Below are 22,899 nucleotides of genomic sequence, written 5' to 3'. Positions count from 1 at the left end.
CCACCTGCGGCACAGCCTGAAGGCTCCCCTGCCTTCTCTTCCTCTTCCCACTGTGTCCTTCAGATGTTCTCCCCCGAGTCTAATCATGCCTTGGCATCTGCAGACCCAAACTAACATGCTACTAATGTTGGATATTTTCCTACAAATTGTCTGACCTTGTGAAAACCTGTGAAAGGCCTCTCCTTTGTTGTTTGCTGTGTGACTTTGGGCTAGACTTCTTCCCCCTCTGAACCTCAATTTCCTCCTTTGTACAATGAGTATAACAGATTTTTCCTCATGTGGTCATTGGAGACAGTTAAAAAAAAAAAGAATGCGTATGAAAGAGTCTAGCACATAGTAGGAGCTCAACACACATGTGGGTTGAGCTGAATAGCTGAAGTGACCTAATCTGATATTAAATATTGGCTGTGCCCCCAAGATACTGCCCGGAATTACTGGAATTCTGTAAGTCAAATCCATCATCCCCTGACCTCGAAGAATGTACAACTGTATTGAAGGATAGAAGGTCTGGAGAATAATACGAAACAGTGGTAACAACTAGCACCTAGTGGGTGCTTCCTGTGGACCTAGCACTGTGCTGGGTGCTTTCCATAAGCTATTCATGTAATTCCCACAATAATCCTAGGAGATAGGAGCTCCTATTATGACCACTTTGCAGATGAGAAAACTGAGGCACAGAGATGTCAGCTTGCCCACAGTCACGCAGCTGATCAGTGGCAAAGCCAGGACACACTCAGGCTGTCCATGCTCTTAACCCCACCACGATGAAGCCTCTGCAACATACCCAGTGGTCAAACAGCTTGGATGGTCTCCTCTCATGTGCTTAACCTGGATTTAAGTCTGAAGGCATAAAAGTGACAGACAGGGTGCTGATAACCATCCCATCTGTAAGCATCACATGAAAGTCACTTTAGGGAGAAGAGGGAGGGATATACAGAGGCCCTTGAACAACAGGGGTTTGAACTTCATGGGTCCATCTATACGTGGATTTTTTCTTTATAAATACATTGGAAAATTTTTTTGCAGATTTGCAAAAAAACTCAGTTTGAAAAAAACTCAGACAAACCGCATAGCCTAGAAATATGGAAAAACTAAGAAAAAAGTTAGGTATGCCATGAATGCATAAAATATACGTAGATGTACATAGAACAGACAAAACATGCGTAAATCGACTGTTTATGTTAGCAGGTCAACAGTAGGCTAGTAGTTAAGTTTGGGGATTATACTCGGATTTCTGACTGCGTGGGAGTCGGCGCCCCTCACCCCCATGGTGTTCAAGGGTCAATTGTAGCACCTCTTGAATGGAGTCTCCATGCCGAGGAACCACTGGTCCATCAGTGTCCAGAGCGGCAAAGGCATCCAGGGAGCCAGGAGATGCCAAGGGGCGAAATCGGGGCCACCTAACAGAGCCCTTCCCAGCAGAGGCTGCGGCAGTTCCCAGGCCAGCTGTTCAAGGCCGACAGGACCTGTGTGGATGCCTCGGCAACACACTGGCTGAATTTTGTTCAGTGGAAACATCTGACTTCAAAGACAAAAAGGTGGAGCTTCAAAGTGGAGACAGAGTGGAATTCCAGAACCGTCACCGCCCAGTTCCACCACTTGGAGTTAGATTTTGTTAAAGAAACAGTGACCCAAAAAATGGGAGACTCAGAGACTCCTTTAAAGCTGGGGGGCTGGGTCCCCAGAAAAGATGGGTCATCGTGTAAGGTTCCTGCCTCCTAATCCAGGCACCCACAGGCCTCAGGGAGTTGGAACACCAGGGTCTGAGATCTGTTTTGTAAAGGATGAAGGGGCCTCTCTGCCCCAAAGGCAGCTCGCCGGAGCTACTGTAGCTGCGTCCAGACCCCGGGGTGGCTCAGCCAGCTGCGGTCTTCAAGGGCAACTGACGGAAAGGGGGAAACTCCCTGTCCATATTTTCGAAGCCAGTTAGAAGAAAAAAGTGAATAGTGAGGCCAAATCCTCCCACCGTGTGATCTTTTCCACGGGTGGCAGATGATTAGGAAAAACGGTCCCGAAGCGAACCAGCCAGGAGGCGGAAGCAGTGGAATGCCCATGCCGGCAACACCAAGGGGCTTCTGCCCGCCCCCCTCCTCCAGCCCAGAGCTGCCAGGGAGTTCTCCTTCCCCGGGCTCCAAAGTATTTCCCCAGCAGCCTCATAACTGAGCAGCATGTTAACCGGTTACTCCAGTGAGATCCCAAATGCACTCCACACACCCCTTTAGGGCCCAGTGCCAAACACAGCACAGAGAATGAGAGTCCCCCCGGCTTCCGGCAGCAAGCCTCCATTTAGGCTCAGGGGGTCTGTCTGGTTTCCTACAGCCTGCTACCCACAGGGGCCTGTGAGCAGGAAAGGGAAGATGCTCTGTCTCTGCCTTTCTCACTGCCAAGCTCTTTTCTTCCCAGCCACCCAGGTGCTGCCCAAGGATGGTCTACACCAAGACTGTGATGCTTCCTGCAAGCCTGAGGCCAGGCCCAGCCTCGCCTGGGCCGAGAACCTCAGGGCCCCTGTAACAGGCAGTACTGCACAAAACAGGCACCAGAGTTCTACACTCATGTCAGCAAGCTGGTTCTTCTTGACTTTAGTCAATTCACACCCTTATCGCAACAGCAGGGACATGGAAAGACTGTATTCCAGAGCCTGGCCCAGGGAATAACCACCCTCCCCACTTATAAAACTCCAAGCTGTTCCTAATAACATACCCACCTGTAGAATAGAATTAGAATCTTCTGCACAAATTCACACTCTTCTGCTCTGGTGACGCACCACCCCCCTTCCTCATCAGTGACTTAGGCTCACACCAGAAGCTTCCTCGGTGGTTGTTTGTACCTGAGGACACTGGGATGATTTTGCAATCCAGCTTTCCGTCAGAAAACTGTGATTTCAGGAAATGCCATCCAATCTCAGGTTTCATTCTGAACTGAAGGGCTTTGAAGCACTTCCTTCTGCAGGAAAGTTGTTTATTTTCAAATACATGTTTTAGCAGCAGCTTTAGGTTCCTGAACCCTAAAACTCAGTGACCAGTCAGATGCCCCAGGTTCTGGGCATGGCCCAGGGACTCTGTTATTGTGTGACGGCGGACGGGCTCTAATTTATCTACAAAATAGCAAGAAGAAGGTTTATCTCAGGCCAAAAGCAACAGGGGAATACCTAGGGCTTCTCTTTCTACAAGGCTGGTACGGCTTCGTGTGATGTCTCACGCAAAAATATTTGCAAGTTGAATTCCTGATAGTCCCATATTGAGCCTTTAGGAGACTTGAAGGATCAACTATTCACAAATCTGCCCAGCATGGTAAAACATAATTTCGTTATAGTTACTGACTAGCTTTGGGCTTAGCTTTTCTCAGGCTCCAGGATAAAGAAGAGACCCTCACCACTTCATCAACAATTACAACACAAAGCTGGGGCTTCTCCTAGACAATGACAACACGACAGTTACCAGCAGGCCTGCTCCATACCAACTGCAGAAGTGATAGGAAAGGATTCCTTATTTGTAGCAACAAAAGTCTGGCAATCTGGAGTGAAGTTCTATAAAGCTGATTTACAGACCAATAGCTCCACCCCCTCCTGCCCCCAACACCCCCCCTCCCCCGACAACACACAGTGTGAATTAGTGACAAGCAAGAGACAAGACTCTTAATCTACTCTATGGGAGCAACTGAGATAACCAATGAGTGTTCTCATTCTTTAAGAGGGAGAAAGATTTCGTACTCAGGTGAGACATCTGGCACTTAAGGTTCAATTCAAGAGCTACCTTCCCGCAGAAGGCCTAGAATAAGTCCTTTTTGGTGCCTCAGTTTCATCATTGATAAAAGGGGCCTGGAGGGACAGAGAGGAAGGGAAAATACTCTTTGACAATCCAGCATATTATTCTACACCTGCTGAAATGGAAAAAAAAAAAAAATCAGAGATGCCCATGTTTGTCAAGGATCTACAAAGCATTTTGTTTAGGTCCATCAAATACACAGAAAACACCAGGCCACTTCTCTCAGTTTGTTCTGTAATCAGATGGGGTTCATAATGTATCTTCGAACAAAAGAAAATGGAGCTCTCTGATTGTATCAGTTTGATAACCATAAGCGGTCCCAGTAAGGTAAGAAGGTGCATTCTTGGCGGAAGCCAGCACTGCATTTGATGTATTCTTAACTCAGCTAACAGGCAGGCTTTCAAGCCATGTTATCTGCCCACACATCTTGACCTAATTTAACAAGTTGCCATGGGAGCCCCAGTGAAGGTTGATGCAATTTTCTTATCTTGGGAGGAAGAATGCAACTGTGCAAGAGAATGTGAAAATTCAGTTTCTAACTGATTTCCACACTTTCAGTGCAGTAACTAAGACAGCATCGGAAGAAGTAAAATGTATTCCTTTGAGAGTGAGATGAACAGAGACCTAGGCTCCTAGTGCGCTGGCAGGAAAATGGATTCACACCCCAGCACAGGGAATCTATACATACATCCTTTAGTTCAAGCCAAGTAATAGTGATGTAAAAGGTACACGTGCTCCTACCGTGTGGCCACACATACTCTGGAGTTAGTCGAATTTTAAGGAAACAGACAAAAAAAAAAAAAAAAACAAAAAGAGCTCAGAACTTGAGATAGAAAATAGGTGTGACATTTATGAGCAATGAAAAGTTTTGCCAACACTTATACAATGATTTCCACTTTCCAAAGTACTTTTCCAAACTGCAGCTCATCTTAGCATGTCTGCATAGACTCAGAGATCCATTTATAAAAACGCCAGTCACTACAGGCTCCCCGCGTGGTGGAGGGGGCTGAGTAAGCATGTTCCATCCTCCTTCCCCGTTCCCTAGGATGTATGTGAAATGATAAGGGGTCACAATGAGGGGCAAGATATAGTTTGCACTGCAGACAGGAGAAGTCCACCAGGCACTGAACACAGGAAGAAAAGCCACCCCAATTTGGACCACTCCCGACATGCCTAACAAATTCCTGACCTTCATCAAACCACAGCAATAAGAAAATCCAGTTCAAGTCTAAGGACAATGACAATGTCTTGAATTCGTCAAGATAGTGAACCTTCCAAGGCTACGAACACTCGTCTGCACTCAACATGTGCTCAGAGTTGCTGAAATAATTGATTTGTTACGAGTGAGCTCTCTCCCCTGCGTCTAGCACCATGTCTAGCGCTCATTTGTCTCGTTAATTGAGTTAGCTCAATTACATTTTCACAGATCTCCTACCACCAAGAGAGGGAGGGACACTTCCATTTCACTAAAAGTAGAAGAGGGTACAAGGTAAATTTGCCTAAAATCACACAGTGTGTTAGGGCTGGGAGGAGCACAGAGGACTTCTGTTTTCTGGGCTATTGTTTGCACCTCCATTTGAGATGGTTTGAAAAGTTAAATCCCCAGTTATAAAGAAGAAACAACTGAATGGTAAGATACTTAAAAAAATGTTTTTTAGTTCAAATGACTACTTGAATTTTTAAGATCTTTAACTGATAAACATCCACTCTTTTCTTCCATTCACTGAATGTTTTATTCCCCTAGAAAGAAAGAGATAGAGATAGAGATAGAGACAGAGACAGAGATAGAGAGACAGAGAAAGAGAGAGGAAAAGAGAGAGAGGGAGGAGGGAAGGAAGGAAGGAAGGAAGGAAGGAAGCAAGGAAGGGAGGGAAGAAGGAAGGAAGGAAGGGAGGGAGGAAGGAAGGGAGGGAGGGAGGGAGGAAGGGAGGGAAGAAGGAAGGAAGGAAGGAAGGAAGGAAGGAAAGAAGGAAGGGAGGGAGGGAGGGAGGGAGGGGCACCCATTAAAAATAATCTATCCAAATAAGGGATGACATCAAACATAACTCAGAGCTCCAGGACATTCCTGTATTTGTCCTGAAAAGAGCTTTTGATGTTCTCATCTGTTTGGCTCTGGCTTAGGATTGCCAGAGAAGCCTCACAGGCGGCATTTTGGTGTTGGCCCTCTTGAGGGCAGTTCATGTCCCTAATTTGTACTTCACACTCATTCCTAGTTCTTAAAATTTCCAATTCAACCTTTTCCTTCTCTTCTTGAAACTGGGACACGTGGAGAGATTCCCAACTCTCAGATAATTCTTGCCAAGGTACTGAGATCATCTTAGTCAAAACCCTTTAAATCACTCTTGTAGACTATTAGCTCTGCAAGCTTCTCCCATCTAGGAAATCCAATAACTAATATATATACCCCTTTCAGAGGAGTTTCTATTTGAGGTGGAGATGAGGCTTTCACAATTTCTAGAAACTTCTAGACTTTCTGTAGTGTAGCCATGAATCCTTAACAGAATCTTTTCCCATGAAGGCTGACCTAAATCATAAGACTCTCTTTGGCCATAACCCAAACTTTAGAACTTAAAGTCAGTTTATTTAATATCATTATCCACAAAACCGCCTTAACTAGCAAAATTTTCAGAACTGTACACCAAGCTAAGAGAGAACGATGAAAATTGTCGTGGGAGAAGAATTATAATCGTGCCTGGTAATGGTGGTTATGGTGGCGATTATGCCAGAGGGAATAAGGCAAGACCTTTAATAAGGAGAAACTAAGTTGAGGATTTGGTCCTGGAAGCTAGGGCAGAAGGAGGAGAAGAGGTGGCCTTTACACTTGGGCAAATGACAGAGCCTAGTGTTCCCTGCACCATAAAAACAGAAGCAAACACAGCCACTTAGAGATGTCTGCCACCTCCACAGCCCAGAGTCATTTCAGAGCTACCCCGGCCTCTCCTCCTCCTAATTAAGCAGCACTTCTCTCCTCCTCCATCAGTGTGTCCAAGTGGAGTCCAGTTCTTACAATACCTAAGAGTTATTACAGGAGCCAGCACTCCTGTGCATATTGAAAGAGACTTTATATACTTTCCTTATTCCAGGTGTCATTAATGGAAAAGGGCAAACTTTCATTGTCTGCTACCCAAGATGGGAAGGAACTCCCTGGCAAAGCAGCAAGTTCCCACCTACTCGTGATGTTCCAGCAAGGACTTGGGGAATACTGCAGAAAGAAAAAAGTAGGGAACCTTTAAGCTCCTTTCTGGCCCATGATGCTATATATAGACTTTGTCGCTACCTCAGAATCCAGAGACATAACTCCTGAGCACCTATCCGTGCACTGAACTGCATGAGGAGCTGGAAGAATGCAACGTAAAAGACACACCCCTGATCCTTGAAGGAGGAGGAACTTTTCTAAGCATGTGAGTTGTTCTCAAAGGCCAGCTGGCTTTCCTAGTAAAGACCTGAGGTTTCCCTCACACAAGAACAGGGACCCAGCACTCTTCAGATCAGACAGACACGTCACTAGAAACACAGATTTTGCTGTGTGTCTTCATCCACACAAAGGGTCCCCACCAGTGACCCGTCCAGGGTGGATAAACCGTAAGAGAAGAGAGGGCAAGATCACAGCTGTGTCATCCAAGCTTAAGATAAGCTCTGCTCGCGACACAATTCCTAATTTTTACAAAACACTACAATCTTACAGGAAGGGTCTGATCATTAACATACGCCTGCTCCTTGGATAGTTCTCAGTTATACTCTTCAAACCCTTCCAAAGTTAGACAGCCTATGGGCCACACCTTGCTTGGACAATGAATCATTTTGCTCAATTACCAGATTCTCAATCAAAGCCCAGACTCTCAACATACATCTTCCTTTCTCTATGATCTTTCTTCGTTCACCACTACTACAACTTTCACTCCTGGAAAAAAATCAACAATAAAGCTAAGTGACAAGAAAGGTTTCCTATATAGGGCAGGATCTGGCCAGAGTGTAGGGTGACTGAGGGCACTTTTCCCATTGGAAAGACCAGCCTAATAATGAGGATTCCACTGCAGATGAGTCCAGGGTGTAGGCCATTCAGTGATGGCTTTGAGAGATGCCACTGCTGGTTTTGGGTTTAGAGAGACCTCGCAAGAGCAGGCGAGAAGTCCCTTGATGCTAGACCACAAGGCAGAGCTTCCAGAAACACCAAATCAACAAGAGTTCCCTTCTCCCAGTTACGGGTAAATATCCAAAATATCAGTTTTCCCTACCAATCTTGGAAAGGATCCCTTGGGATAGAATGACACTGCTTGCTTCCAAAACCCAATGGCTATTCCCAGAGTGGCTTGAGAGGCTAACCCAACCTCTCGGAGTCTACTTCTCCCCATCCCCCCCCAGAAAGAAAGAGGCTGACTTCAGGGGCTGGGAATGTGCACAGAAGCTTCCAGGGAGCCCACCCTCAGCGACCAGGAGGCAGGGCAGGTGCCTACCTGTGTAGCCAGCCAGGGCCGCAGCAGGGATGACAGGCTTGTCCTTGTTGAGGTCAGCACGGTCACGCACATAGTCCTTGAAGGTGCCCTTGGGCTTGTGGTTGGGCAGGGCGGCTGGATAGTCCTCTGAGTCGAAGCTGTCGTAGGACGGGACGCGCTGCAGGCTGTTGAAGGATGACTGGCTGCTCCAGGACTGGGTGAGGCGGTCGCAGCTATCGTAGCTCTCTATGCTCTCAAAGGAGTCCTGGCCCCCGAGCTTGCCTGGAGGGGGAGGAGGAGGAGGAGGCGGGAGGAGGGCAGGGAGGAGGGATGGGAAGAGACACTGTGAAACCCTCTCGGTGAGGATGCGCAGGAGGGATGGAGGGAGTGGCCGGGGGGGGGGGGGGGATGGAGGCGTGTGGGTTTGCTCCCGGGAGGAGGGGCTGCCTGGGCCCAGCCTCCGAGCCCCCTGCATGGTCTCGTCTTGCTCCAGAGCCCCTAGGACAGAGATTCAGAGTCGGGCGCAGCTTACATCTGCCAGAGGGAGACAGCAGTGTTGGGGACCGCAAGAATTCTAGAGCCAGAAATCTACAGGCTGAGAATCCTGTCTGCTATGATGGGATTTCTGGCTGATGAATTAGACCCAATGACTAGATGAAGAAATCTGAGCAGTTTCAGGCTCAATTCATTCCCTAACCTAACTCAAGCCAGGGAGACGATTTCAAAAGGCCCCATTTGGCAAAATATTCTGGTCATAAGAAAAAAAAATTCCATTAGACTAAGAGCAGATTGACCTTCCTTGACCTTGGAACTAAAATATTATTTTTTAGCCTTTTTTCCAAACACTCTTTTAAAATGAAATACATGCAGTAGTGCCTCTATGCCTTCTCAAACAGAGAAAGAAGTTATGAGATGCTTTTTCCAGGAGGTTAAAAAAAGAAAACACTATCACTCTTCTAAATAGAAATCCATATTCTTTATCCTCTCCAAGTGCAACTTTGTACTTGAAATTTGTACTTTATTAGGGAAATGTAGGCAATAAAAAACAAAGAAGTTGATTAAAGAGTTAAGGTCCATAGCAATGTCAGAAATCCTTTACTCTATGAGTTGCTTAAGGCATTCTTAACTGACCACAAGATCATGCAAGTTCATTAATTTCCCAAACCAGGTTATAAACAGCTGCTATGATTGCATAATAGCTGCTAGAGAAATTTCCATTGGCAAAAATGCCATTAAAAAGAAGCCTAAAAAAATGGGGGGGACAAAAATAAATGCATCTAACTACTGAAAAGGCTCACAGGAATATTTTTTTATGTTTTATTTCCAGATACTTTCCAGGCAACCTAAATTAAATCATGGGAGATCAAATGGCCACTTCAGCAAATTCAAGAAGCCAAAGGATGTGACAAATGTGTATGCAGAAATACCTGTGAGTCAGGGCTGGCTGGTCTACCATGAAATTTCAATCCCAGAATAAGGCTGGCACACCATGTAATACTAATGTGTTTCTGGTGTATTCTCCCCTTCATAACAGAGGGAATTCGTTAAACCAATGAAATTCAAATATTTAATCTTGGTGTCCAAACCAAAATTAAATATACAGTAATTAAGAAGGAAGATACACTGCTTCCAAAAAAAAATTTGTTTTAACCCCAGATAAAAGATACTCAGTTAAATATGTAATTTTTGCATAATCTCCCCTTGCAGATTTCCTGAACCTCTTAACCCCTCCAGTACTGCCTGGAACAGAAACATAGTTATTTAACTGCTTCATCTCATTCCTTCTTCCAGTCACTCATTCAAAGAAGGGTAATCCCCAGAAGGTAAATGGAGGAGCCCCAGAAGGTAAAATGGAAGAGGTTCATGGAGTTATCGGCCCCGCCTACCCAGTCCACTGTCATATTTGCAACTTTTTATTATTATTATCTACTCAGTACTCTGTAATGACCTACATGGGAAAAGAATCTGAAAAAGAGTGGATATAGGTATACGTATAACTGATTCACTTTACTGTACACCTGAAACTAACACAACATTGTAAAATCAACTCTACTCTAATACAAACATTTAAAAAATAAAAAAAGAAGGGATTGTCCCTTCCAGAAATTCACATTAAAAGACTCAAGAAAACAGCCCCCAACCAAGAATGCAACAGCTTCTTTTCAACAGAACAGGAAATTTTGTGGTCTCTCATAAAAAGGTGTTTGTTCATACCAGCTATCCATCTTACACATACCAAAAACCTAAGAAAGAAAGTTTATATTTTCATGAAGAATACTCCCACGAAGTCACCGATGTTGAGGCTGTATTTATACTCAAATGTCCCTGAGATGATTCTCTCAGTCATTTTTATATTTGGAGGGCACAGAGACTGGAATTTTCACATGCAAGACAGCTGAGCTTCCAAGGAGTCCCAATAAGCAAGGGCACTAAACGAGGCCAGAACCACTCTCTGGCAGCCTCTCAAACACGAGCCAAATGCAAGTCTGTTGCGAGTTGCAGTTTATAGCAGCAGGCTGCTTTCATTTTAGCTCTCTTTCACAATCCTGGAGCTGGGAACCATCATTTACGGGTATTTTCTCCCAAAATGGGTTGACTCCAACTGGATTAGACACTCGGTTAGGCTACTGTGCTCACGCAGGGAAGCTCATGTCCTCCACGCCATCCATCAGCTGGCTTTCCTGAGAAATGTCTCAGCGAGGTCCTTCCAAAGCTATTCCACCACACAGACCTCGGAGCACTCAGAACAGTAGGTTGGGGAGGACAACGGCAGCCCACTGAACAGACCAGCACAAAGAAGACAGCTCTCCGAGTCCACAGAAGTGGGACATAGAAGCACTCTGTATACCCTAATGCAGTACACGAACACTACGATGATTGTTGATAATAAGCAGCCCACAGTGATGCTTTCAGTCTAGACCGATCCTACCATGTCACAGCCAATCAGCCCCTGGAATACATCCTGTTTGCGGCGCTTCTAACTCGCAAGAAGCAACCGTGAACAGACCGGTCTCCCCCTCAAGTCTGTGTGGTGTGAAGCTTGGTGCGAGTGAGGGAGAAGGAGGCCAGAGAGAAAGCCCTCCTGTCCTTTTGTACAGGTCACGGTCTGGTCCATCGGGATTCATTTGGGGTCGCAGGGCGGGTGGGGACCAAAACCAAAAACCAGGAGAAGGAGAGGGAGAAGGGGGAATCACACAAATGCAAAGCCAGACGCAACTGGAAAACGACCTGGCAGCAGATCTGCCCAAAGTGACACGACGGCTGAGTCCCCACGCACACTCGGCCTCATCACACACGCACAGGAAGCCCCGTGAGAAAGAAAGGCGCTCTGTTGCTGTGACCCGCCTGAGAAAAAAGGTACACATGTGTGTAAGTATTTAAATAGACCTGCATCCAAAAATAAAGAAGAAAGGGGAAGGCGAAGCTGGTCCCACCCATCCCCTTCTGTCTGAAACACAAACACCCCGGGGCTGCAAGAAGGCAGATTACAGGTTCCGATTTTGCTGGGGACTTTCCCTCTGCAGGCCTGCTGGTCATGGCGAGGCCTGCTGGGAGGAAGTAGGAGCCTGGACACTCGAAGGAGAGGACAGTGTGTCCGGCCCACGAGGCCTTGGGGCCTTAGGATAGGAAGCAGGGTCATCACTGAGCAGAAGTCACCACGAGGCGGCCAGGCCCGACTTCTGGGGCCAAAGGCCTCGCAAGCACCACTTGGAAGGGCTTTCTCCTGTCCTCTTCCTGTCTGTAATTCCCTCCCATTTATCCATCAGAATAGTCATCTTTTTCAACTTGTCAGAAATCAGCTAGTCCTTCCTGGATGAACAAGTCCCTCTTTACGATGGACTGCACTTTTGTCAGAAACAAAACAATCTGGACACCTCACTAGGTGAGCCGCGCCTCTGAGTGTTTATGTCCTGATCTTAAAAACTGGGCGTATTTAACCTTTTTTGCTTTATAGAGTCAGCCAGCTCTATTTTGAACCATTTATTTCACTGTCAGTGAATATTTTATCATTGTCATAACAGTCACGGCAACAAGAGTACCTTCTTCTGGAAGCCTCTGGCCGCCTCTTTCCCTGGTCCTCTAGCTAAATACACACTTTCACCACACTGCTGAAGACTGGTTCCAAATAAGCTGTTGGTTAACCATCTTCTATCTTCACAAACCAAAGAAGTCACAGGAGGCTAGGAAGCCCAGGCTGAGAAGCAGAGGTCATTCAGATACCAAGCCAGGATGTGCAGGATGACCGGGAATGCTCGGAACACCAGGATGACACAGAGATAAGGGCTCTCCGGGAGGGTCTCTGAATCATTTTTATGTGATTGTGTCCTCCTTAAGCAAAATCCTCTCCAAGAAAATAACGCATACCTTAAAAAACAGCCACAAGCGCCTAAAGTTATCACGTGGTGAAATGTTTTACCCAAATAAGAAAGGCGATCGTTCTTCCTGCCAGATTGCAGTTCCACCATGGACCCAGAGCCTTTGTCATCATGAAGGACTTGGCTAAAATTCCATGATACAAAGTTCTTAATATCTAGACATTCTAAGATGGAAAGGCTGAAACTCAGGAATGCCCGGGCCTAAGAGCAAGGGGGAAAAAGTGGGACCTGGAGAGCTCACAAAGTCAGGTAATTCTTAGAATTTTCTAGAGCAGAAATCCGACCTACCACGACTGGTCCTCCCCATGCACATGTTGTCTGGGGTCACCACTTCTTGTTTGATGGCAAAGTAGTCAGTCTGCAAGGTGTCCGTCTGCAGAGGGTCCCGGAGGATGACCGAGGGGTAGTCGTTCTCATACTTGAGGGAGAGGAGCTCCTCCGAGCTGATGGGATGGAGGGTCTGGTAGGACTCTGTAATGAAGCTGGGCTCGGAGAACTCCGAGGGAGGGACACACTGGGCATGCTCGATACCGTAGCCTGGAAACACAGAGCATGTGCAATTGGAGAGAGGAGAGATGAGTACCGGAAACAGGCCGTTCCTCCCCATTTACCAGGGCCCCGCAATGTCAAACAAGCTGACTACCTTTGGGAATGCAAGGAAAATATTTTAAGTGAAAAGGGCCTGGGTTTTCAACCTTGCTCCACTACTCAAGAGCCGTGGCCCTTGACGAGACACTTCCCTTTTCTGACTTAATTTTCTCATCTCGAAAATAGGGATGGTGGCCACCTTCCTCAGGGTGTTGTGATGAAGATCCAATGACAGCGTACATGGAAAAAGCCTACCAACATTTCTAGCACACAATAAGCTCGTTGTTGCTGTTAGGATAAAAATCATAATAGTAAAGAGATAAAGTGAAAATAAACCTGCTTAAGACACCCTTTGAAAGCAAAGCCATCAGATAAGCACAGCCCTACGCTAATTCTCTCCCTCCGGCCACCCCTGCAGCCTGGTGAGGGATAAGGTACTAGGAGGAGAAGGCTTTATGTTCCTGAGGCTGCAGGGCATGCTGTGGAGGAAGGATTTCAGAGGAAATGCTGTCACATCTACCAGTAAAAAGGAAAGAACAAGGTCCAGGGCAAAATCCCTAGCCCGAACCTCTGATGGCCACCACGGGGCACATAACTGTTTGGGGGCAAGTCACTGTCTCTCTGTGTGACCTTCATGCTGAAGACATGGGAAAGACCCCAGTGTAGGAGCGTGCAGGTGAATAAAACGTGCAGATAGGTTGAAGCCTTGTGCTTTGTGGGAAGAACAAAACAACCAAGGGTCTACATTTAAGAAAATATTATTTTCTGTGGAATTACCAGGCAGGGGCCTGAGATGGCCTAGGACAGGGATCCCTTCCTAAGTTCCCGTGACAACGAGCAGGAAGTGGGGAGAAGGGCAGGAGGCGAACTTACTAATGAAGTAATCCGAGGTATAGCGGGACTCGGGGTACGGAGGGTTGACTCCATTAACTTGGTATGGCTTCACATCCTCTGCAACAGACAGGGGAGGAATGAAACAAAGAGGTCAGCCTGCAAGCAACGCTCAGCCGAAGAGGACCTTGGACAAAAGGACCACAGTGATCTCAGCCCCTCTTCGCAGAAATCTGCATGTCCACTAACTGAGCTGGTGTCTGAGTCTCCCCTGACTGGGGCCTCGTCTAGAGACGAGCTCACTAAAGTATGGCTAAGTTTATGATTCCGGTAGCTGCGGAATGGGATTTAATATCTTAGAAAGCGCATTCTGTGAGTAATCTCTAAGGGGTGGGAAGGCATTCACCCTCTTTCTGATGCATGCGTGTGCCGCCAGCAGCCGAGGCTTGAAGACATCTTGGGAGGTTACCAAAATCAGTCGCCAACACTCAAACTGATCAGGTCCAAAGCTTTTCAGAAATATAGGACAATCCCTAGGCAGGTAGATTTTTAGAGCCTCCATTTCTTCCAACAGATGTCTGGTTTTTGTTTTGTGCTTTTTCTGTTGCCCTCAAATGTCAAGTTCAGGCCCAGATAAGATGCTAGTAAGGTGACGCTACTTAGTGAAATATGACAGGGCTCATACAAAGAGAGAGAAGAGGCACATAACCAAACTCCTGTCCAGATGCCAACCTCCGCAGGAATGAGAATGGAACACAGATGAAGGTAAGCAAGCAGAGGAAGGCTCTCTCCGTGGAACTAAGGTGAGCTTGTGGATCCTCTAATGACCCTGGAATCTGGTGGTGGCCCCGGACCATTGTATGGAACAGTCTGATTACGTTTCACTGTAAGAATCAGACATAAAGACAGAGGGTTGGTTTGGGTTTCTCCTCAGGTATTTGATAGCTCGTTGGGAGCAGAGACTGCTGGGAAAACAAGTTTATGCCTGCACAGAAAAACAGTTCCCAGCTGAGATAAAATGATTAAACTCTGCTTTAGCAGCTTATCAGATTGAAACATCCCCTGTACCTTTGGCCTGCCACCCCACCCAGAAAAGCTATGTTTTTTCTGCGCTGGGTTGCCTTAGTTTAATCACAGAACAAAAGCTGTAGCCTCAATACAGACATCACGTTCAGCTCTTCAAGGACCTGAGGAAGGACGATTCTCCTGCCTCTCTCCCTTGAAAATGGGTGAGATGTTCTCAAACCCACTCCATTATTTCCTAATTCTCCTAAATTTGCTTGTATTATTCCTTTGCAGGAAGGTAGGCCAGAAGCTACCCCATGAGTCCGCATCATTACACAAAGAACGCAGGACAGGAAGTTCGACTGAAAAGACCTAGGTTTAAGGAAACAAGTGATGTTGAGGAAACCACCTAACCTGTCCTCATTTTACAGACAAGGACACCGAGAGAACATGCCCTTCCCATGTCCCAGGGTTGTTTTGAGAATCCAATGAGAAAAACGTAGTTTCAAGCACTTTGGAAACAAGGAGGTGCTGTACAGATGAGTTATAACTGATCAGAGGCAGGTTTAGACACTCCAGGACAGCTGGCTGCCCCAGGGTGAAGACTGGAGGGAAACGGTGAATTAGCAGCATACATTGGGGCGACACGGTCTGGTATACCCCACTGCTGTGTTTATAAGCCAATGCTTGCATCAGCTCTGTTCTGAGCCTGCTGTATCTTTCCCCTCTATACACAGGTGCTCACGTCAATACGTGCGAGTGGTTTGTGGCAGTTACACCGAGATCACGGCGTTGCTTCGGGGAAGGCCAGACTCACCTAGTTCTCGACTCTGCTTATTTATTTCTTTTTCAGCAGAAGCTGAAGAGAAGGGGAAAAAAGAAAAAGATAACACTTCTGTGCCCAGAGGAGTCTAATTTGGGTCTCTCCTGGGCATTGCAGAGTGGAAAATATCCTTAAACAAAGGAAGGTATTATATGGAATAAAGTGCTAAGCCTGAGTTCTGCTGCCTGCCCCCCTCCCCCCGCCACCGCGTCTGCGCCAGGGCTTGGAGCTGGTGACCACAGGGAAAGGGTGGGCCTGGGTCAGAGAGGGCAACAGGCTTCTAGGCTTACAGTCAGCTGGAGGGCACTGCTGACTGCTGGTAACTGCCATTTATTTTAAGAAGAAATTCAGAAAAATAAGCGCAAAAACACCCAAGTTTGCCGCCTGCTGCTGTTTCTGTACTCAGCCAGGACTGTGGTACATGAGTCACTTGGTCCAAAAAGGTTGGAAGAGGCTGGTAGGAGAGGCCATGTCATTACAAGGTTGCAACACGGCGTCCTGACATAACCCCGGTTTCTGCTCCAGATGGAAAAGGTGTACCTCGCGACTGCAATTCCAATCCAGTTAGTGGGTAGAGAAGCCTGCTTATTAAGAAGCTCTGAGAAACGAACCTTGGATGTGGCCATGGATCAAGAGAGTGTGTCTTAAGATTACCAAAAAAAAAAAAAAAGAGAGAGAGAGAGAAAGAAAGAAAAACTCTCTTGTTGCTGGCTGTGGGCACTGCTTGTTCAAACAGTACGTGAGTCTAAGATAAGGATTGGGACCAGAACTTTGCATACCAAGAAGCTTCAGGAGTACAGTCTAGCTAAAGATTAAAATTGGAACCTCCAGTACACAGAAGAAAAAGAAACTAACATTTATGGAACACTTGCTATTTACCAGGCACTGTCTACGCCGTAGACCACACGTGCTGTGATTGGATGCCCAGGTGATGGCATCGACGTTGCACCACTGGGCACGCTCCCGGACCTACTCTCGAAGCCACCCCATACGGCTCCCACCTCACCCTGCCCCCATGCATTTACCTTTCTGCAGGATCTCCAGATGCTCCCACAAGATGTCCCCAACGAAGTCTGGGGCCAGCTCGAGAAAGCAGTCTTTCCCCAGCGCACAGAGGGCTGCCCCGTTCATACAGAACTTCTGGAAGTCCACACCCTTTAGGCTGAACTCATTGACAGCCCACATCACCCAGTCCCGAACATGGGTCTCTGTCCACTGCCGGGGGTCTGCGGGGAGAGATCAAATGACGTTCCAGCAGATCGGGCTCTTAACTCTTCCCCAAGCCTCAGAGACAACACGAAAGCATCTGACCTTCACTGAGGATGTTCTCGGATTCACAGAATTAGGAATGCCCGATGGGGCATCTTCCATAACCCTCCCCCCACCCCCCACCCTGCATCCAACAGCCCCATCTTCTCTATCTTGCCAGCTAGAAGATCACTGTCATCAGCTAAAAAGTAGCAGAGTATTTATTCTCCACCCTTGGAATCTTCAGACCAAGATTCCAGGAATCTCCTCTTTCACTGCCTTATTTCCATCAGACTTTTTTAAAGCCTGGGACAAGGGAACAAATGACTTCTTTAACAGCAATAATAACAAAGTCTAGTGTGCTCTGGACGTTGCACTCACCTCTCCCTGCTCTTAACTCTTATAATTTACTTGAGACCATTATGCTTAATTATTTTTATCTTAGTTAATCATGGTTAGCTCAGTTGTCCCTGGGTATCCAAGGAGGATTGGTTCCAGAACCCCCTCGGATACCAAAGTCTGTGGATGCTCATCTCCCTTATATAAAAGGGCAGGGTACAGTCAGTCCTCTGTATCCGTGGGTTCCTGCATCCGCAGATTCAGCCAACCGAATCTGACCTGTGGTTGGTTGAATCTGCCAATGCGGAACCCTCGGAGGGCTGACTGTAATAATCACAGCAATTAGTAATAGTAAGCCATTCAAATGCTACTTAGTAATAACGACATTATTAGGTACCTGTATTATACCAGATACCCTTCAAAATATATACACATCACAGACCCTGCATTGAGTAGAAGTGTAGGACAGACAATATATAATCTTCACACATGACCCCTGGCTTAACATGACTACACCAGCTAATGACACTTAAAGAGCTCAGATGATGGCAGGCTGTGATGCCCACAGCATGCCTGCTCTCAAAGTTACCCCCTTCAATCTAGACCATGACCTTATGAGATGTTGGAGAACCCAGTGGTCAGAATTCACTGTATTCTGCCTTGTGATTGGGCATTGCTGTCAGCTGAGGTTTGTGGGAAAGTAGAATACATGGAAGGGTAGACAGATACATTCACAGAATCTACCAAAGGCTTGCGTCTGGCAGGATGGAAGCCTCTCATGCAGCAGTAGCACTGGCCTGGTCTAAAGACAGCTTTTGTTCCTCTTACTCAATAGAAAAGCGCTCTTTCTGCTCTCAATTGTTCAGGAAATGCTGCTTGGTCAAGGCTTAAGTCTTCCCCCATCATGTTTCCTTTCTGACAACTCAAGCCACTTCCCCTTACATTCCCGAATAAACCCTTTTGGATGAGAACACCCAAAGGTAAACATATTTCACCAAAGGACATGGAAAAGAAAATGAGTAAATTCCCAGAAATGCTGCTCATCGAGTTCATCCAATGGTGGCCCAGAATGACTCCAAGACCATGCCTTCCGAACTTGTCTGTACTATGGAGTCACTTGAGAAGCTTCAGAATTACTGATGCGACCAGCAATTGTGACTTAATTGGTCTGGGACCTGACCTGGACTGTGGAATTTTTTGACGATCCCCTGTCTAATGTGCAAACAAGTTTGGGCACCACTGCCCTAAAACCAAGATGGCAGGGGCAAGCCTGGGAGATGAAGGAGCATTGGCATGTGTCTACGCTTGTTCCAACAGATGTCTGCAACGATCTGTGGCTGCTGACTGAAGCGTGGTGAGTAATAATGTCTATCTCACCCAACAGGTGAGAAAACTAACCATGCCTCAAAGTCTGATCCCATCCTCTCTCCTTCCAACTACAAAACCTACCTTTTGGAATTCCCAGGCGTTGCTGCTCTTTAGAGAAACCACTGAAAGTAGCTTTCAAGGCTTGAGACATCATTTCTTTGCTGCTTGGAGTTAAGAGCGGAACATCTGCACATTCCATATCTGTAAGGAAAAAATAGCACATGAATACTAACAAAAACGAAATAGGTGATGGATGCTAGCTAGACTGATGGTGGTGATTGTTGTGCAATAGACACAAATATCAAATCATTATGTTGTATACCTGAAACTAACGTGAGGTTACATGTCAGTTATACCTCAGTTTTAAAGATAAAACTAAGTAGGTAATTAACCACCCATAAAATATAATAGAGCATGAATGGTCTGAAGAAGAAGACAAGCTGAGAAATAACTGTAGTAGCATCCTCACCAGGGCAGGTAAAATTTGGGGGGCTTTCCACAATGTGGTAGGGCCCATAAAAAAAAACAAAAAACAAAAAACCTGACTCTTGCCTCATATGCCCTGCCTCTCTGACAAAATACGTTTATTCTTTCTGTATAGCTCTACTAATTCCCCCATAGCCCCTACCCATCCTTCACACTCACTGAGAATATTAATGTTTCTACGCACTTGCTGTTACCTATGAAAAGGAAATAACAACATTCGTTCAATAAATAATTATTTAGCATTTGTCACATGCAAGGGATTAGAGAAAGAACAGTGAACAAGACAGTAATGATCCCTACCCTGATGGAGCTGGTTACCAGATTCTGGCAGGGAAATCAGTCATTAAAAAAACTATTTACACAATTAAACGTTCAAATACAATGTCAGTAAGGGCTTCATAGGAGGAGTAGAAGATGAAGTGTTAACACATAACAGGGAGTCCTGCAGGTCTGGAGGAATCAGAGAAGGCCTCCTTTAGAAGTGAGATGTTTGACCTGAGACCTGAAGGATACACAGGAGTTTTTTAAAAACTACTCCAGACCAGTGGTTCTCAAAGTGTGGTCCCCAGACCAGCCATATCAGCATCACCTGGGAGAACTCAGCCTCACCCAGACCTCCTGAATCAGAACCTCTGAGGGGGCGGAGCCCGGAAATCCGTTCGTAACACAGAATCCAGGTAATCCTGATGAGCACTGAAATTAGAGGGCTGTGATCCGAGATAAGAGAATAGCACAAATGAAGGTCCTGAGATGGGGGAAGAGGGCAACCTTGGCCTGTTTTAGTATCAAAAAGATCAATGCAACTGGAGCAGAGTGATCAAGGGGACAGCGGCTTGAGAGGAGGCTGAAAACGCAAGTAAGGAGTGTGTTAAGGAATTTATAATTGTACCCTGAGCAAAATAGGCACTGAGAGTTTCATGCAGAGGAATGACATGACTACATTTTGTTTGAAGAATATCATCTTACGGTAAGTCTATTTTTATTTTATTTATTTATTTATTTTTGGCTGCGTTGGGTCTTCGTTGCTACGCGCTGGCTTTCTCTAGTTGCGGCGAGCGGGGGCTACTCTTGGTTGCGGTGGCTTCTCTTGTTGCGGAGCTCTGGGTCTAGGCACGTGGGCTCAGTAGTTGTGGCTCACGGCTCTAGAGCACAGGCTCAGTAGTTGTGGCGCACGGGCTTAGTTGCTCCACGGCATGTGGGATCTTCCCGGACCAGGGCTCGAACCCGTGTCCCCTGCGTTGGCGGGCGGATTCTTAACCATTGCGCCACCAGGGAAGCCCCCGGCAATTTTATTTTTAAATTTTCAAGGAACTGCCATCCTGTTTTCTCACAGTGGCTGCATGATTTTACAGCCCCACCACAGTGCACAAGGGTTCCACCTCCTTGCCAACACTTATTTTCTGCATTTTTTATCGTAGCCATCCTAATAGATGTGAAGTGTATCACACTGTAGTTTTGATCTGCATTTTCCTAATGATTAGTGATGTTGAGCATCTTTCCATGGGCTTATTGGTGATTTGTGTATCTTCTTTGGAGAAATGCCTATTCAAGCATTTTGATCATTTCTAATAGAGTGATTTGTCTTTTTGTGTTGAGTTTTAGTTCTCTATATACCCAGAAGAGCTGATAGCAGGGTCTTGAAGAGATATTTGTACACTCATGTTAATAGCAGCATTATTCACAGTAGCTAAAATGTGGAGGCAACCAAGTGTCCATCAACAGATGAGTGGATAAGCAAAAGGTAGTATATACACACACAGTACAATATTATTCAGCCTTACAAAGGAAGGGAATTCTGACATATACTGCAACATGGATGAGCCTTCACATTATGGTAAATGAAATAAGCCAGTCATGAAAAGACAAATTATATAAGGGACTTAGAATTCTCAAATTCATAGAGACAGCAAGTAGAATGGTAGCTTCCAGGGCCTGGAGGGAGGAGGGAATGAGGGGTTGTGTCCCGGGGACAGAGTTTCAGTTTTACAGGATGAAAAGAGTTCTGGAGGTGGATGGTGGCAATGGTTGTGCAACATTATGGGTGTATTTAATCCCACTAAACTGTAACTTAAAAATAGTTAAGTTGGTAAATTTTAGGTTATGTTCACTTTACCACAATTTTTAAAAATGGGTTAAAAAAAATAAAAAGATCGCCTGAGCTGCCAGTAAAGAATGGTTTAGGAGGTAACTCCAATGGATGCAAGAAGACTTGTTAAAAAGCTCTTGCATCAGTTGTGGTGAGGTATGATGGTGGCTTTGGCTAGGAAGATGGCTCTGCAGAAAATGTAAGTGGTCAGATGTGACATGCATATAGGAGGTAACACCTATAAAACTTGATTTGTGTAGGTGGTGAAGAAGAATGAAGAATCAAAATCTGCAGATTCACAAATGTGACCTCCTTTGCTATTGCCACGTGCATCTTTATCTCTGCTGTGTCCCTCTTGTACTTGCAGACCATGTTCAAAGCCAAGATACATAGATATGGTTCAAGTTAAAAATCCTCCAAATTCACCTCAGGCACAACTTCCAACAAAAAGCAAATAGGCAAAGAAACGACTTGAGAATTCCTACTAGCTGCCCTGTGACCTTGAGACAGCAATGCACTTTACTGCAGTAATTTCCAGAAGCCCTCTTGCTCACCCTGAATCTTCAGTGTATCATAGGAAACTGACAGAAAATGGTGGGGCCACTGGAGAAGTTCCTCCACCAGCCACCTCTAAACCCTGGCTAGTTAAAAAGTTCCCTGGATGTAAGTAATGTGTTATTGGCTGGATAAAATGGAAACATAGGAGGGAAAAAAATGATAATTGGTGACCTCTGAAAAAAGAAACAAATATATTGCCTCTGAACATCAAAATGAATGGAAATTACGTGGCGAGAAAGAAGGGCAGGCAGCTCTTTCCCTCAGTTTGCTTTGAACGGTGCTACCAGGAAACTGCCCAGAGTCTGCCCTGTGCCCTAGAAGAACAGAAGGGTTCACTGCTGTGGCTCTCCCAGGCCCTGCACTGAGGGGGATCTGAAGTTACAGGGAGTGGAGAGTTTGGGTTGCCCTGGGACATGCCCAAAAAAGCCTAGTGGAAAAATCAACACACCTCCAGGAAGGTTGACAAAATGCTGGAAAATCCCAGATTGTTAAGGGGAAAAGTAGGGGGATGGGATAAAATGTTGATTACATAACATCCAGCCCTTTGAACAATGGAATAATCATCACATGAGTCACTAAGAAAGACATCAGTGCTCCCCCTTCGTCCCCACTCTCCTCGCCCAAGAACAGCTAAGGGACAGGTCCAGGAGATGTTCCCTTAGAGTGGAAGTCAGTTTGACTTTAGAGAAAAGGGCTCTCTATTTAACCAAGAGTATCGCTTCTGAAAGAAGGAACAAATGCAGCAACCCCAGCTCCCAGCACAGGAGTCAATCAACAAACGCTGGATGAATTCAATGTCTTCCAAATTTGAATCAACTTTCCATCCCTTCGCTCCCATCCAACACCAGTTCATGAACTTGAACTGTGTGGGTTTTGTTGTGTGTGTTTGTTCCCTCCATTGGATTTATGACTCGATGAAAAGGACTCTACTGATGGCAGAAGTGGGCCAGGAAAATGCATGTGGAAAATGTGGGCCAGGCCAAACGGACCAGCA

The 22,899-nt window shown here is 46.0% G+C and overlaps 1 protein-coding gene across 4 annotated transcripts in view; it reads right to left on the bottom strand.

The window, feature by feature from the left end:
• Positions 1-22,899, bottom strand: part of ETS1 (ETS proto-oncogene 1, transcription factor) — a 127,633-nt gene that overhangs the window by 14,425 nt on the left and 90,309 nt on the right. For 2 of the 4 annotated variants that reach the window (XM_061203129.1, XM_061203130.1), the window contains 5 exons: positions 18,857-18,976; positions 16,846-17,046; positions 14,035-14,112; positions 12,862-13,110; positions 8,219-8,479 (listed from right to left, as the gene is read on the bottom strand). In XM_061203129.1, the coding sequence (XP_061059112.1) occupies positions 8,219-8,479; positions 12,862-13,110; positions 14,035-14,112; positions 16,846-17,046; positions 18,857-18,976 (909 nt within the window). The remainder of the gene's footprint in view (positions 1-8,218; positions 8,480-12,861; positions 13,111-14,034; positions 14,113-16,845; positions 17,047-18,856; positions 18,977-22,899) is intronic. The other 2 variants (XM_061203131.1, XM_061203133.1) reach the window with 1 other exon arrangement.

This window comes from Eubalaena glacialis, chromosome 10 (assembly GCF_028564815.1).
Source record: "Eubalaena glacialis isolate mEubGla1 chromosome 10, mEubGla1.1.hap2.+ XY, whole genome shotgun sequence".
In the NCBI taxonomy this organism is placed as follows: Eukaryota; Metazoa; Chordata; class Mammalia; order Artiodactyla; family Balaenidae; genus Eubalaena; species Eubalaena glacialis.
The sequence above is the reverse complement of the archived record's forward strand: the minus strand, read 5'-3'. Positions and strand labels throughout refer to the sequence as shown.